At 39.1% G+C, this 15,885-nt stretch overlaps 1 protein-coding gene across 1 annotated transcript; it reads right to left on the reverse strand.

Annotated features, from left to right (window-relative positions):
• Positions 1-431: 431 nt before the first annotated feature.
• Positions 432-8,679, reverse strand: FRG1 (FSHD region gene 1). Its single transcript, XM_021538402.3, has 9 exons — positions 8,564-8,679; positions 8,390-8,457; positions 7,458-7,580; positions 6,649-6,706; positions 6,347-6,461; positions 5,870-5,974; positions 5,022-5,113; positions 3,885-3,995; positions 432-2,993 (listed from the first exon to the last, which is right to left on the reverse strand). The coding sequence occupies exons 1-9, from the start codon at positions 8,623-8,625 to the stop codon at positions 2,957-2,959; spliced, it is 771 nt and encodes a 256-aa protein (XP_021394077.2). The 5' UTR covers positions 8,626-8,679; the 3' UTR covers positions 432-2,956.
• Between the last annotated feature and the right edge of the window lie 7,206 nt (positions 8,680-15,885).

Here is a 15,885-nt window from a genome sequence, read left to right on the forward strand (position 1 = left end):
ACTTGTATTGGGTGGGTGAGTTAGGAGGAGATATCCCCCTCACCACCAGTGCTGCAATAAACAAATACCTGCCTAATGGACATTAGTCTATAGGGATTTATTTCCAGCCTATCTTTCGAGCATCAGTGGTAATGAAAGATGCCAGGCAGGCATGTTCTTGAGAAAGGATTTTTTCCCATCTTGCAGCTTAGGAGTGCAGGAAGTGGGCAGCCGGGGAGACACACTAATGAGAAATACAGGGAATGAGAAGCATCACTCTGTAAGTGCCCTGCCTTCTAATTATTATTTAAATGGTATCTATTTCATAGAATCGGAGAATGGTGTGAGTTGGAAGGGACCTTAAAGAGAATCTAGTTCCAAGCCCCCTGCTATGGGCAGGGCCACCTTCCACTAGATCAGGCTGTTGTAACAAGTACAAATCAGCAGCCAAATTAGGTGGGTACTGTCATTTTAGTACGACCATTATCATTTTAGTGGGAGCAAATGAATGCTTCATGAGTGTGTATATCAGCAACAGGTGGTGGAAGCACCATGAAAAAGTACTCAAAACTTTCCAGGCTGCAATTTATCTTGTCTCATGTGATAATGTGTCTCACTGTGCAGTGCCTAAGTCATGTCACATGTTTTTTAGGCACACAGAAAAGAAGTGATGCAGTCTCTACATTGTGACTTAACTGCCTGTGCAATTAACTCTCTTACAAAATCAAGTGGGGGTGGCAAGAAAAAGAACTCCTTGGCAGACAGTTGATTGTAAAGCTGCATGGAACTGCAAAAATTAAGAAACGGGAAACGATAAAAAATGTACTGTAGTGTGGGAAAGCTTGGGAGGAGAGCATACAGCAGTGTAAGGAGCCGGTTCAGAGTAGAAGCTGGGAATTGCACGGAGCTTTAGAGACCAAGGCATAAAAACATTTAAGCACTGGTGAAAGAAGATACAGAAAGTATCTGTGGATTTAGGAACTGAGGAAAATTACAGTGTAACAGGATAAATCTTGAGATTTTCATGGGAGTGTTCTTTAAAAACAGGACATCAGGCAGTTTCTATAGGGTTTGGAAAATATTTTCAGTTGAAAACAAATACATTTGAGACCATAATCCTGTGTTTACTTCCAGATATCCAAATACACTATTATGGGTAAAAAAGAGTCTGATTAAGTTGGTCCTGCTATTTTCTGAACATCTTTTGGTCATCATTTATATCTGGGGTGACAGCTGTTAGGGACTTCATTATCATAGTCTAGATGCTTTACCATCTTTAGTACATTTTTAACAGGAGAAAATAAACAATGACTTTGGAAAATGAAAAACTCATTCCAAATGCTTTGAAGACAAAATGATGACATCATCACATTACATAGTATACTTTTTTGAGGCTACTTTGTGATTCTGACTTAGTTCTTTCACTAGTAAAGAAATTCTCAGTTTAAGAAACAGTTACCTTCCAGCAGCAGTCACCTTCTCTGACTATGGCTATTCTGTTGTACTGCTATCACAATGCCTTGCCTTCGGGGTCCACACCAGCACCTTTAAAGCTCCTTGTGCTAACACTACTGTCAGGATGTAGTATCTTCAAGATGACCCCATGAATAATTCCATTGAGAAAACATCCAAAAAGATTCCTCATAGCAACAGTTAACACATTGATCTGCACTGTTTCATTATACCTTTGATTTCATTTTCTTGGGACTAGATTTCCAGTCAATTCCCCAGATCCCTGTTTGTGTGTTACCTCAGAACACATTTTCTCAAGACTCTAGTGTATCATGAGTCCCAACATACAGGGCAAACCCATCGCTACTAAAATACCCTTATTCTCTGCAAGGCTGCCAGTCCCTTGCCAATTCTAGTACTTCCTCTCCCACTAAGGACAGTCTCATTTCATTTGCTCTGCCATTGCTTTTTACTTCACTTACTCACCTCCTTCCTCTCTGTGCCAAACATTTCTCTCAGTTCCGTTTTTCCCTTGCAACACTTGCAGCACACTGCATTCTCCTATTTACACTAACATGAAATGGAAAATTCCCTTTCAGGGTTAATTCTCAGGCTCTTATTCTGCTACTGAGCAGTCCTTTCAGCACTCTCCCCCACCAGAGCATATACTTCTGCTTCCTGGTGTATCTGAATAATCATTCTTGTGGGTTCTACAAGGCAAGTTTTTATTCAAACAATATATTCTTGAAAGAAGACCAGATGCTGTTACATCAATCTACTGCCACCTTCACTTCAGATGCATTTAAGATTCACAGTGACTGTGGATCAATGACACCTGCATTGAACTTCCAATCAATAGTATGGCCTGCAGCCTGCTCCTTGCAGTGCTGTCTTTTTCTCGGTGCTCCTGAGTGAAGTTTTGGCAGCAGGCCACAGCAGCACTGTGATATTCCAATGGCACGTTGTACATCAGTCACATTTCTGGGGAGGGACGTGTAGTGTGTTACTACAACAACTAGTTAATGAACCCTAATCCCCAGTCCTAGGCCAAACTAAGAAGCTCTGGAAAAAAATTAGTAACTTTTGTTCTCCTTCTCTTTCACAGCACACCTCACAGCTATGCTGCATTTTAATCCAAGAATTCCTGACTCTGGCCAGGAACATTTGTATACAATCATCTATTTATTTCTAAATTTTGTCCTAAAAGAAACTAAAAGCCAGGGAGCTTTCTCTCTTAAGGCAATGTACAGACTGTCTCCCAGGGCTTAAGTTACGTGGCAAATAACTTACCATTGGTGACTGAGATACCTTTAATTTTTGTTGGAGCCATTCCCTTAATACAAGCCAAGTATTCACAAGTGATATATAATTAACAAGATAACTGGGTTATTAATATCTGAGAAAATTTTAATACAATTCCTGAAGATACTTTAAAAATGCCTTAAATAAAAAACAACTATAAAATATTTTACTCTTTTTCAATTTCATGCTGCCAAAGTTGCAGAAGAAAATGGGCCAGCTGGAGTCACTTGCAGTATCTATCTGCTTTCACTTTAGCTCTCCTGTATGGGAAGAGGGAATGAAAACAAAATTCAGATTAAGACCAAATATAATTACACCTGGGTGTTTTATCTGCCTCAAAGTGTTAAGAATGTATTGAAAGCATTTTTTCTTAAACTTTGCTTCAAAGTACAAATAAAGGCCTAACAACACTTTGGATTTGTTGATTAACTTTGTTTTCCTGAGGAGGTGGAACTGCAGTTTCTAAAGTTAACCTTCACTTTCCCTTCAAATCATCATAATTGTGTTTTGCCTCCACTGAGGAATGGAATTCAATTCACCATGATCTGAAACTAACCACCTGTTAGAGCTCAGTAGTGTCCTCACATCACTTGCAATTATCAGATATAGTTTTCTGCATTCCACCCCTGAATTAAGACAAATATTTATACTATATACTGACATAAAAGGCTTTAAAAATTCAACATGGTTTCTTTAGTCTCAGTTTAGGGGAAAAAAAATCCCAGTAGATAAGATGAAGACTGTCCTTAATAAACACTATTTCTCTTTAAAATGCAACTTCTGTGTCTCCAAAATATTCTGGTACCATAGGCATTGAAAAATGTTAAAAATTAGCTCAATTTTCAGGATTAAAAAGATTAACCCCTCAACAACTCCATACTAAACAAACTGAACAACCTAGTTAAAGATTTTCAAAAGAACTAATTTACAGGTAAATTCAAACCTGCAAACTTCAGCTAAAGAAGTGAAAATCCATATTAAAAAAAAAAAAGGTGACAACCCCCAGGACTCAGGCACAACACTCACCAGAGGAAAAACACTAAGGACCTATCTCCCTGAAATCTAGCCCTCTTCTGTACCCCAGCTTTTACTGTAATTCCATCTCCCAATAGCTTTTTAATCAATACATTATTTCTAGCACTTTGAAGTACCTGTCAAGTAGCATTTCATGAAAAGTGCCTTCTTTTCTGGCTTTTCTAAGGGCTTTTGTATCTTCTTTGCTTATTTTAAGCTTTTTGTCTTGAAAACTTTGGAATTTCTTCCTGTAAGGGGGAAGAAGAGTAGTAAAGAATTGAGGCTTTTTAAAAATTTTGTTTTCCATCATAACAGCAGCTGTGGTAAGAATCTTAGCTCCTATTAAAGCAGCAGGTAACTGACCTAATAAAATCCAGCAAACCATTCCAGTACTAAGGTTGCACTAAGGATTCTGTAGATGAAAACTATTTATTTTTTTGGCAGTCTAAGTAGGAATGAGCCCCTATGTTACTGGCATGAAGTGGTTACAAGATCTGAAGAGCCCCTTCTTCAACTACTAGCATAAGAAATCAGGGAGCAAAAGTGTACTGGATGTAGTTGCAAGGGGCTGACTGTAGGGAAGCTGCAGGGCTTTTCTCTGTGAGAAAAGGCCAGAGGCTCTCCTGTGGTGGACAGAGCTGGATCTCAAGACATCCACTACAGGACACAGGCAAATCCACCAAATCCACCAGCAAAGCTGGTGGCACCACTATGAAAACATATTTAAGATAAAGCAAAATGCCACACAGGCAGAGAAGGAAAAAAAAAAACTAAAAATGCAGTGTCACCATCAACCACAGATAAGAAGAAGGACATGCTTTAGGCACTGGAGCAAATATTACCTCCAAGCTCATGAATAAGACCTTACCAGAGCAGGGGAAAAGAGGGAAAGGAAGGGAGTGGCTGAGAGAAACCATTGTGTATTGACCTATAGCCCATCTGGCTTGGAGGAGTTGGTGGAAGAGTCTGTAGAGAAGCAGAGCTTGAGAGATGGGAGAAGGAAAGGTGGTGGTTTTAATTTTTTATCTCTCAGTACACCCATTTAAAAGGAAATAAATTTAACTAATTTCTCATAGTTAACCCTGGGACAGTATCTGGTACAGCAGCTCTCCTTTATCTCAACCAATGAGCTTTCTCATCCTGTTTTCTTCCCTTGTCCTGCTAATGAAAAGTGAGCGAGAGGATGGATAGGAGTTGGGCCCTTCCACCTAAGACAGCCCCAGCCAGAAGCAAAAAAAGGTACTTGAGCCTGTTACCAGCTCTAAAGTACGTACACGTAATTGATTTCACACTGTTTAACATTTCCTTTGTCTTCTTGTGGAACATCATCTTTCTTCTTAGCTTCTCTTTCAGCACAAGTACGAATCTAATAATTGAACAAAAAAAAAAAAAAAAAGAAAAAACAACCAAAACACAATAGAAAACACCTGTATTTTAAAAACAGAAAGTTACAGGTGAAAGATGACTACATATCCTTTGTAACAGAATGAGAGTCACAGTGACTTTTCAAGTTTACGTTTTCAAACTGGTTAACCAGAAACAAACGCAGAAGTAAGAGCTGCCTGAAATATGGGAAATGTCAAGTGCAATCCTTGATACTATGGTAAGAGATAACTGCCTTTATCTCAAAGGAGCACTATTACAGTTCTTAATTTTGGCAGGGTCAATTCAGAGATTGACTTAAAATACTATTGTTCTGTCTAGTTAAGACACCTATCTCTACTTGGAGAGATACATATATTTCCTATGTTCAGATAAAGTCAAGACAGTATTTTGAGATTCTCTTAGAAGATCTCCCCTTCTGGATCATTCTGGTAAACCCTTCTCTGTCCCTAATTTGCTTATAATTCCTCTTTTCTGTCCCAAGCTGTTTAGAACTACCTGGAAGATCACACAGACTCTTTTGTCCTCCTGAATGGTAAAGTATCTTCTTATCTCTACAGGAAGTACTGAGAATTTATGCAGCCCTGGAACTCATTTACCTTTCTTGTGGGCCAGATCACTCGACAGCTTATAGGAAGCAATTATAACTGTATTAACAGAAAATCATAGCACACAGACACCTGCTCGCTTGAGTTTGATTCCTGCCAATCCTGTATTAATTGCAGAAGTTATAGATTACCTTTATCATTTCTTCTTCCCCTGCAGTTTTGCTTCTGGCTTCTATGTCCCCCTCTTCATTACACCTAATAAAACGGCTGTTTGCTGCTAGTAATGCCATCTTCCTCTGCAGAAACAGTATCGCACATTGTAAGTATAATGAGGTTGTATATAATCTTCGATTTGTAACAATTTATCCTCAACAATACACCAAATGTCTCTGTAAATAATTCTTTTATGTATGGATACTTCAATAGCTAGTCAGACTTGCTGACTCCTTCATTTTTAAGATGCTTATAGCTGCCGGAATGCAGCTATTGAAGTATTTTAAAAACTTTCAATTACAGTAAATGCACTGCAGTTGGAAAATCGTAAGTTACAATATGAAAGATATTGCAAAAAGCTTTTTACTTCAAAGTAAAATAAACCATCTACATAGATTAACTCAAAATACAGTCAAACACTAGCAATATCAAAGGAACTATTCCAAACAGCTTACATCTTGGAAGACAGGTTCCCACTGCTCTCTTGATCCTATTGCATCGGAACGTCCAACAACAAGTCCATCTGAATTTATACCAAGGTACTTGCCATAACCAGACTTGAGAGCAATCCTCGAAGGAAAGGAAGGAAGGAATTGTAGGAAACAATAAAGACTGTTTTTAATTCATGCAATTCACAATATCCAACACATCACAGACACTTTTAGTAGTAGACAAGTATTTCAAAAGAGTATTAAAATGCCCTCGCACAAAATCCAAAAATAACAAGTATCAAAACTTGAAACATTACAGTAATTACCTTGTATCAGATAGCTTTACTGCTGTAAACTGCTCAGGAGGACTAGGGCCTTCATCACCTGAGGAATGAATTTTCCATTAGTTAAGTATAAACATATTTAAGGAAATTTATATTTGAGAATGTTTTGTAATTTTCCTGATAGCTTTGAAAACTTTCATTTCCTTGTAATGTTACTTCTTTCATAACAAAATCCATTATGGTTCAGCCATGGTAACTCAGCTTAGTATCCTAACAGCTACTGGCTTCTCCATCCCTCAAAACCAGAACAAGAGAATATGGCCATTGTTGCTCTGATCTCAGTCTGGAGATGAAAGACACACACTGTCAGGGTTCTGGAACAGTCCATGGTAGAATCATTGCCTTCAAATTCAAAGAACAAGCTAATTATCCCAGCACATTAGTAGTCCTCTTGTGCAGTGACAAAACAAGTATATTAAGACAAGGATGCAGCAATAAGCATTAAAACTCATCTACCTTGAATTTCACTCTTCAAGTGACACCATAAACATTTTATAGGTTTTAATAAAAACTGTACTGCTTTTTATCCAGCAAGTGGTATGGCCTTTAACAGGTAATCATATCCAGTGCTGTTCAATTTATTGCACACATAAACCAGCATGAAACTAGATGAGTGAAACTGATTGGCAGTCATTAGGTTTAAGTCATCTGCATGCTTCAGCTAGAATTATTGCATTCTTTGTAGTAAACTGGTTTTAGCAGTAACATTGCTTGCCTTGAAGTGATGCTAGTTCTATGCGTTTAGGCACTTCATTGTTAAAACTATTATTTTCAAATTTCCTGGAACAAACCTTTATGTGGTGCTCCAAGTGTAAACAAGCCATTGTCGAGGGCATGGATGTAAGCTCCTTTATCCATTTCTATAGCTATAGTTCCTGTAATTTCACCGAAATTACTGACAGCCCACCAGTTTCCTGTAATACAAAACCATGACAGTATATTAACAGAGAAATCACAACTTCTGATATTTCTGTGTCTTCTCTGAAATTTTAAATCCAAATAGCTATCTATTTCTGTGCATTATTTTATAGTCCAGAGACAATTTAATGGTGTTGTTGCTGCTGCTTCAGGAAGTCCTGCTCTTTGACCTGCTGTCATCCCTAGTTACAAGCTCCTGTGCTTCATCCCTTCTTTGTGTTAGTCCACAGACCAAGCTGATTCATTCAGGGGATGCAGCAAACACACACCTCAAAAATATTTTTTCCCTCTGGATCTGTCTCCTGCAGTTTTGGGGTCATATCCATTTATTAGAATAATATATGCTCTCCAGCACAAGAATAACAGAGATACTGTTTCTTCTTGCTGTTAAGTATGTGAATTGTAATCCTCAGACCTCAGTTGCTCAAACCAATCTGAGTTTGAACATTTGACTCCTACAGAATTCTACCAAAGTTAAAGGCAGCCCTTCCCATGTGCACAACTTAGAATTACAACTTTTGCATTTTTTTTGAACAATAAATTTTTCTCCTTGTCTACTGTCTTACAAATATTTCCTACCTCATTAACATAGTAGCATTTTTTTACTTATAAAAATCTGAATCCATCCCATTGGTGTCACAGATTCCATTTGGAATCGAGGAAGATCCCAAGACACTAATGACATGTTGTAAGGAATAGTTATATATCTCTACAGGGGTTACACTTGCTTGACGAATCCTCTTTAGCTTCTGCCACATCCCCTACAGTTTCCGCACTGTCACGTAACTCCTGGAAAGCAGCTCACCAACAATATCGAGCTGCTCTGCCGCATCCTCCTCCCTTTTCCTTTTCTTTTCCTTGTGCTTCTTCTTGCTGCAAGGGGAGAAGCAAAGAAGTGAGAAGAGCCGCCGACCCGGCCCGCAGGAGCGGGTGACTGAGCCCGGCCGGGCTCCTGCACCGGCCCCTGCCCGCTCCTCACCTCTTCCCTTTGGACCCTTTGAGGACGAGCTTGGTGGATTTGACACAGGAATACTCCGCCATGCCGGGAAGGAAGGAAGGAAGGACGGACGGAAGGAAAGGGGCGGCCCCGCCCCGGCCGGGCGGAAGGCCTGAACGCGGCGGGGCGGGGCCGGCGCTGCGTCTGGAGCGCGAAACAAAACAAGAGGTTTAATTACAGTGAACCAGGCTGGGCTCGGCTCCGTGGGCGCAGTGCGTGTGCTCTGCTGGGCTGCAGGCAAAGGGCGCGGGGGAGTGAGGAGCCCACAGGTTCTGCAGCCCGTGTGTGCTGTACACACGCCGTGGTCGTGCCCTCCGCTGTGGCAGCAGCAAGGCGCAGGGCAGCGGGTCTTGCCTCTGGCAGGGTTACACGAGGGCTGGACACCCGCGTGTGCTGGTGAAGGAGTAAAAGCTTCTTCATAAGATTAACTGGGGAAATGCAGCTTGCAAGCCAGCCGAGTGTACCATGCTAGGGGTGAAATGAGGTGTGACATTTTTTCCCCCATCCTGTTAGCCGCTTGGTATTCCACAAAATGAAATCTACATCAGACTTCCCCCTTGGCATATAACAACCTTTTTCTTATGTTAACCGGCCACCCAGATAGGTACCAAGACTCTCCTTGGAGAACAGCCTTACTAGCTCATGTGAGATTAGAATCCCAATTACAGTAGTAATTTGTGTGTAGTCTTCAAAAGTGTTCTTCCTACTTCACACTCATGAGACGGGGGGCTTTGTTCCCAAAAAGTTGCCTGTTAATTACATTACCTTGTTAAATGAAAAATACTATTCCTATCAAGGCTTGTACATATCTTATGTACCGAGATACTTCTGTTGGATTGTTTTATTTTGGTTTCCAAGTTAATAATGTTATCTATGCTTGCTTCCTATCTATGCTTTTCAGCACCTCAGAAGTATTTTTTACAAGTAAGAAATGCAAATCTCATACATGTTTATGTCAAGGCTTTTCAAGTCACTGAAAGCATGACCAGTTGATAAAGCTTGATGTGTACAATGTCCCAGTGAATGACCCTGGAGTTGGTGGATGACTGCAAGTGTCTTCCACAGATACTCTGGTTGGATCTAGAGCACTGCCTCTTCTCACCAAAATTTCTTTGAATTTTTCTCTGTGTGCCTAAGATGACACTACCTCCTGTTGCTATTTGTGAAGCTGGATTAGTTATACTTGCTGTGTAAAATGCAAACAACAGTAATGAACTTCAAGGAGGTTTTGGCAAGTCACCCACTTTGGAGCTTCAGGGGCATTGAGTTTATCAGCAAAAGCAATACCTGAATCAAGCTGCTAGACCATGTAAATTCAGAATACTTTCTGTGTGTGGTTGTGTATTGGATACGCTGCTTTCTGTAGGTAGACAGTTCGTGGTAATTGGGAATGGGGCTGCAGCAGAGCCTCATCCCCAGTGGGTGCAGCTGTGAGCAGCAGGTGAGCAGCACTGGCAGGGGGGCACTGACCAACCACCAAAGGGAACAGAGGGCACACAGGGGCAGTGCAGGGACATGAGGGTATAAAAGGTTGGGCTAAAGGACAAGAAGGGCAGATGCTTGAACCCTTCTGATGTGCTATGATGTCATTCTGTATGGGTTGAGGCTTTCTGAAATTGCATGGCAACACTCTGTATCATGGCTGTGTCAACTGCGACATAAGCTGAGTCAACTTTTCTGATAGTAGGTAGGAAAGTACCTACCCTCTTTGGGTTGTGATTTGTCCAGGAGCTGCTTATCCATGCAGGCATCCTGATGTTTTTACCCAAATTCCTCTTTGTTGGGATGCATTGCTCTTAAGATTAGAGGATGTGATACTTGACTGTTAACCATCTTACTTGGGTGCCTTTTCCTTCTGGGGCTTTATCTGTGGTACTTTCCCAAGCAGATCCGTGAAGAGATACAAATCCTATTGCCTGAAGTCTGGGGAAGCTAGCTTGCTCTTCACCACCTTTTGATGGCTACTGCAGCCAAAGATGCCCTTGTGCTTCACATTCCTCGGCCGCCCCTCCTTGTTGGTGAGACCAAGATCCAGCATAGCACCTCTCCTTGTTGGCTCCCCTTTCACTTGGAGGAGGAAGTTGTCATTTTGACCAATATATTCATATATTTCCAGACCTTTGAAGTTCATTTCAAGCCAACTTCAGCAGTGAGCTAGTTTAGAAAATACAGTTACAGCTGTATTTAACACATGCCATTAAATACTTTTTTTGCAGGTTCTAAACTGATATTCCTATAAGGCAGATATTTCAGTAAAAGGAATATGAAAGAGGCAAGAGCAATTACATCAAAGTCAGAACAAAACACACAAGAGATAAATGAAGCAGGAAAAAAAATGTCTGTCAGCCACCCTAGCATGCTACCTTGCTCTTCAGTGGTTATTTTGGGGATCTGAGTTCTTTTTAGGCTTTGATTCTGTCAAGAGAAAACCTGCAGGAGTTCACTTTGTTCTCTTAACTATAACTTTAAAAACTTTATTTATGATGGGTTCTAATTTTTTGACTGCTTAACTGTGCAACCTTAGTATTTATGGGGTATTTGTACATTTTTGTCATAGTGGGTCTGTGTTCACTGATGGACTACAACCAGCACTTCATTATATGCAAGCACTTAGCTGAGAGGTTAAATGAGAGAGGAAAAGGGAAGGATGAAAAGCATTTATAAGAGATGTAATAACTTTAAAATTATTAAAGCAATTTACATTTAAAAATACATATATTTTTATCACACGCTAGATGTTAATTTTGCTACTTGTCCACTAGATGCTGCTATAGCCACAAAAATAAGTACAGACGGAGACGTTTGGGGGGAAAAAAGGAGGTAATTTTATTTTCATTACAGATGACACATAATCATGATCCTGGAAAGAATGATGCATGTGCTTACATTTTGTATAGGGAGTAGTCCTGGTGAGTCCAATTAAGCAGCTCATCTAGTGTAAAGTTGATCGTGTTTGCAAGCTTTCTTAGGATGGGGATATATCAATTACATTTGATATTTTCTTAACTTGCTGTTCTTTTTCCATTCTTCTGTTTTATTAAGAGAAAGTAGGAAAGACAGAATGACAGAAACAATAAATATCTTATTTTAATAGAAGTGTAGATTTTTTTCAGGCTCCCATAACGTATGATATAGTTTCTTGTTAATGAGTATAATTTTATTTAAAATTCACGTATCTTAGGTTTCTTCCTAAATTTAGTGACACCAGCAGCAAATAGGCATCGTTACAGTTTATGCAGAAGATGATAAAACCTTTTCCTGCAGGGCAAAGTTATGAAATCAATCTGAAAACTGTATCTAAAATGATGCCATTTTAGAAAAACTATTTAGACTCTAATTTCCCAGTTAGTATTTTTGAAATTAAAACATTTCCAATATGTCCTGGCTGTGGTTGTTTAAAAAAAAGATAACAGTTCATTTTCTTTATGGCATTGGAAATAAATGGAGTCTTTGTGCTTGCAATTCTAGAAAACAAATCACTTTTTTTAATGACTGGATTTTCCTGCCAGCTTGGAATTTGCCGCATGTGCATTTTATTTTGAATGCCTAAAGAGTGAAATCATCTGCTGTCATTCATGCAGATGGGGCAGATTGTCAGAGGTGTCATTTGCAAAATGTGCACTTTCATCATTCGAGTTGGAAGGGGATCATTACAAAAATATAATAGAAAATAAGGGCTGAGACATGGACATAGTCTAGTGTCATAAGAGCCTGGACCCAAACTTGGATGCTTTGGAGTTTTCTTCCATCATGTTTTGTTACGCTAGGAAATACTAAAATACCTCCCCAAACCAGAGAAACTTGAGTTACCTCTCTTGATACCCAAGTTGACAGATTATATGGGTTTTTTTCCTCTTTTGCTTATAAATGTGGGCCCCTTGTGAAATATCAAAGCTCTTGACTGATGTAACAGCCAAGATCAATATAGTTTTGTTTACTCGTTTACAGAAGGAGTGAAATCTGATGTGAGTTAGAACCAGAGCAACTATATTTTAATTTTTCCCCAGTGGGACAAAGTACATACTTTGGAATACTGTGGTGGTTTATCATAATGTTCAGCAGCAGTTGTGCCAGTGTTGAAGCATCCCCAGGACATGATGGTGCATGACAGATGTAAATAGCTAATTTGATTTTTAGCATTTTTTAATACTGAATGCTGAAAATGGTTTTGTTACAACTTCCACATTTTAAAGGTGACCAGAAATTATTTTTTTTTTAGCTGAAAATGTTAGTGTTAGATTTCTAAGCACAGGTAAACAGATCTCAAAATTGCATTTCTTCTACTTGATTTATGTCTCAGTACTTGGAGTGTTTGGGAAATAGGAGGGATTTCTCAGCCTGTCAGGGCAGGATGGATCACCAGCTCAGATCCCCCCATCCTCAGCATCCTGGTACAGAAACTGTGTCCTGGTTCTGGCTTCTCAGCTTCTTCTTCAGCTTGATCACTCCCTCAGTTTCCTCTGCTGTCACACTAAAGTTTTTTAGTGAAGGTTTTCTAGCTGGCCAGACCCTCAATGTCTGCTTCTCCAGACATTGAGATCTTGCTCTAGAGTTTGTCATTGAGCACTCGCCAAAACCCCTTTCTGCTGGACACTGAAGGAATGCAAAAGAGAAATGAAAAAGTAACTGCAAATGTACAGTGGCTTCATGCTGATGCCAACTCTCTATGGCGTTTACTTGAACTCAGACCTTCTGGTTTCTGCTTGTCATCCCAAATGATGTATGTGCACTTCTTCAAATTCTGTTATTCTTTTCTACTAAGTGTTCTGTGTTTTATCCTGATGTACTAAGGAAAATTTTTATATGCATATAAACACTTCTGTTTCTCTGTCTGTTAGTCTGTTTCTTTATCAGTATTTTTTTTAAACTGGCTAGATTTGTACCTTTTTAGCAGGCACAATCACAACAATAATTGAAATCTAGTGAGTTCTGAAACTGTTACTAGATAACTAGGAAAATACCTGTGACTTCCTTCATGAGGGGGAGGGGTTACAACATAAATTCTCATCATACTAGAGATGGGAGAGAACACTCATCCAGAAATGAATCTATGAGAAAAAACTCCTAGTAAATCTAGGGGCACTAATGAATGAAAAATCAAACTGCATTACTCCCAGTGCTTAAAAAAGCAACCTGTTTCTCTGTACTGTAATTTCATTTTTTATGGCATGGAAATTTGATTCTGTAAATTGAACGTATGACTTTTGGCATTTCCTGACAAATAGCTGGCATGTTTGATGCAAATGTAGCTGAAAACTCCTTTCCTTATTCACTGATACTGTATGGAAAATACAGACTAAAATACAGGCTATAAATTAAACACACAAGAATTTTTGTGGCAAGTTACCTGCTTTGTGCTATGTGTTGATATGCAAAGTTTTCCCTCTCTGGGACACACTTTTTTTTTTGTCTCCAGTGAGCTTTATTTCCTTTGTTATATGTGGCTGAGTTTATATCTCATTAGGAAAGCCACAGGATCCATGGGGAAAGATTTTCTATTTCATGTACATGTATATTGCTGTTGTGATTGTTCTTTGTTAGCCTATAATCAAATTTAATTACAGTTTCTAACTAGTGCCTTTTAAAAAATGTATTTCAGTGTTTTAAAAAATGTTTTTTTTTCCATTTTGTATGTTGCCTGTGACTTAGTAGGAAATAAACTGGTGGTTGTAGCTAGTTGGGCAGGTTGTACTCACCTTCACAGCATTTCTTCTAAGAAGGAGCTTACAAGGGTAACCCCTCCCGACAACCCTGTAGTGATGTGTGGCTTCCTTTTGGGCTATATATTTTTTGTGCTCTGTTTCCTCTGAGACTACATGGATGTTCTTTAAAATTTCAATGGAGATATGTATTGGCAAGACTTAAAAGAAGAATGAACCTGTGGCAAGGTGTTAATTTTCAGTGCTGCTGTCCTCATGGCCATAAAACTATACCCCTTTTCTTTGTAAATTATGTTTCCTCTCCCCTAGAATTGCTGTGTAGTTTCTTTCAGCATTTTTTCCCCCTTACAGAACCAGAGCACATATGTGCATTGTCCATTTGAATTTGAAGAGCTGTGATTTTCTTCTCTTATCCTCCATAGCTTCTGATTCTGTGTAATTTTTCCTGAATGCAGATGCTTTTCCAGAAAAAGGAAATTTTTGCTAATGCAGTGGTAATGAATATCTTGTTAAAAAAGCTTTTGTGTCGACCTAGGAATTTTGGAGATGAAATGGAGACCTGTAGACCATTGCATATAGAATAAGTATAGTGTTGGTAAAGACAGAAAAAGCTTTTTGCTCTGGAAGGAATTCTGAACTATTCATTATCCTTGTCCTCTCACTTCCTTGTAAATGTGTAAAATCTAAGTTATAATGGATTCACTTCTGGGTTCCCCCCCTGACCAGGACAAATATAAGAGGGAAATAAGTACATTTAACTTTAACTCTTGTTCAGTTTTGATGGTCTGAATCAGACTGTCCTACTTGTTTACTCATCCAGAGAGCCTCCAAATGTTACCAATATTTATTAGACTGAGGCAGTTAGAGATGAAAGGAAAATGTAGAACTTCCTAGTCCTTGCCCTCACCAGGACTATTATCAATAACTTGTAATATTTTTTTATTTTGACTGTCACATATCTAGTAAGTCTAGTTTGGCCAGCTTTTTGTCTTGTACTCTAAAAGCAGCACAGTCAGGTCAGAACAGGTTTACAATCATCGCCTCCTTTTTGACATGAAGTAAATAAGGTTTCTAACACACAACACAGTATGGAAACTGTTTTGAAATAGAGCAGCCAGAGATGGCAGCATTAACCATCCTAATGCTGCTTGACTTTTTTTTTTTTTTAAAGCTTCAGTAACTTGAAGGAATGAATGATGTAAAAATTTTATCTTCCACTGAAAAAATACAATGAAAACTAGAATGCCTGTCCCCCCATGGATATGAGCAGACATAAAACCCAATTGTAAAGGTTTAAAATTTTGAAGGTAGAACAAAAGAAGAGCACCCCTATATTTCTTTTAAATTCTGCTTCTAAAGCCATTATTTTGAGTTTTGGAGCCTGACTAATGATTTTTGAGTGCTTTGCATTGGGAACATCTGTTGCCTTTTGTCCTGTCACAGTAGGTAAGTGAGTAGAAGTTGAAAGTGCTGATCTTTCCATGTTCTGATCCTGAGAGAAAAAGAAAGGGAACATTTCAGTATGCATCACCTATTTTCAGGCTGTTTTCCCTACAGTATACAGTTGGTATATGTCAGTGCTTTTCTTATAGTCTAGGCACAGCACAAGGTATTTTTTCCCAGTTAAGGTTTATTTTTTTGGAG

Source organism: Lonchura striata, chromosome 4 (genome assembly GCF_046129695.1).
Source record: "Lonchura striata isolate bLonStr1 chromosome 4, bLonStr1.mat, whole genome shotgun sequence".
Lineage (NCBI taxonomy): Eukaryota > Metazoa > Chordata > Aves > Passeriformes > Estrildidae > Lonchura > Lonchura striata.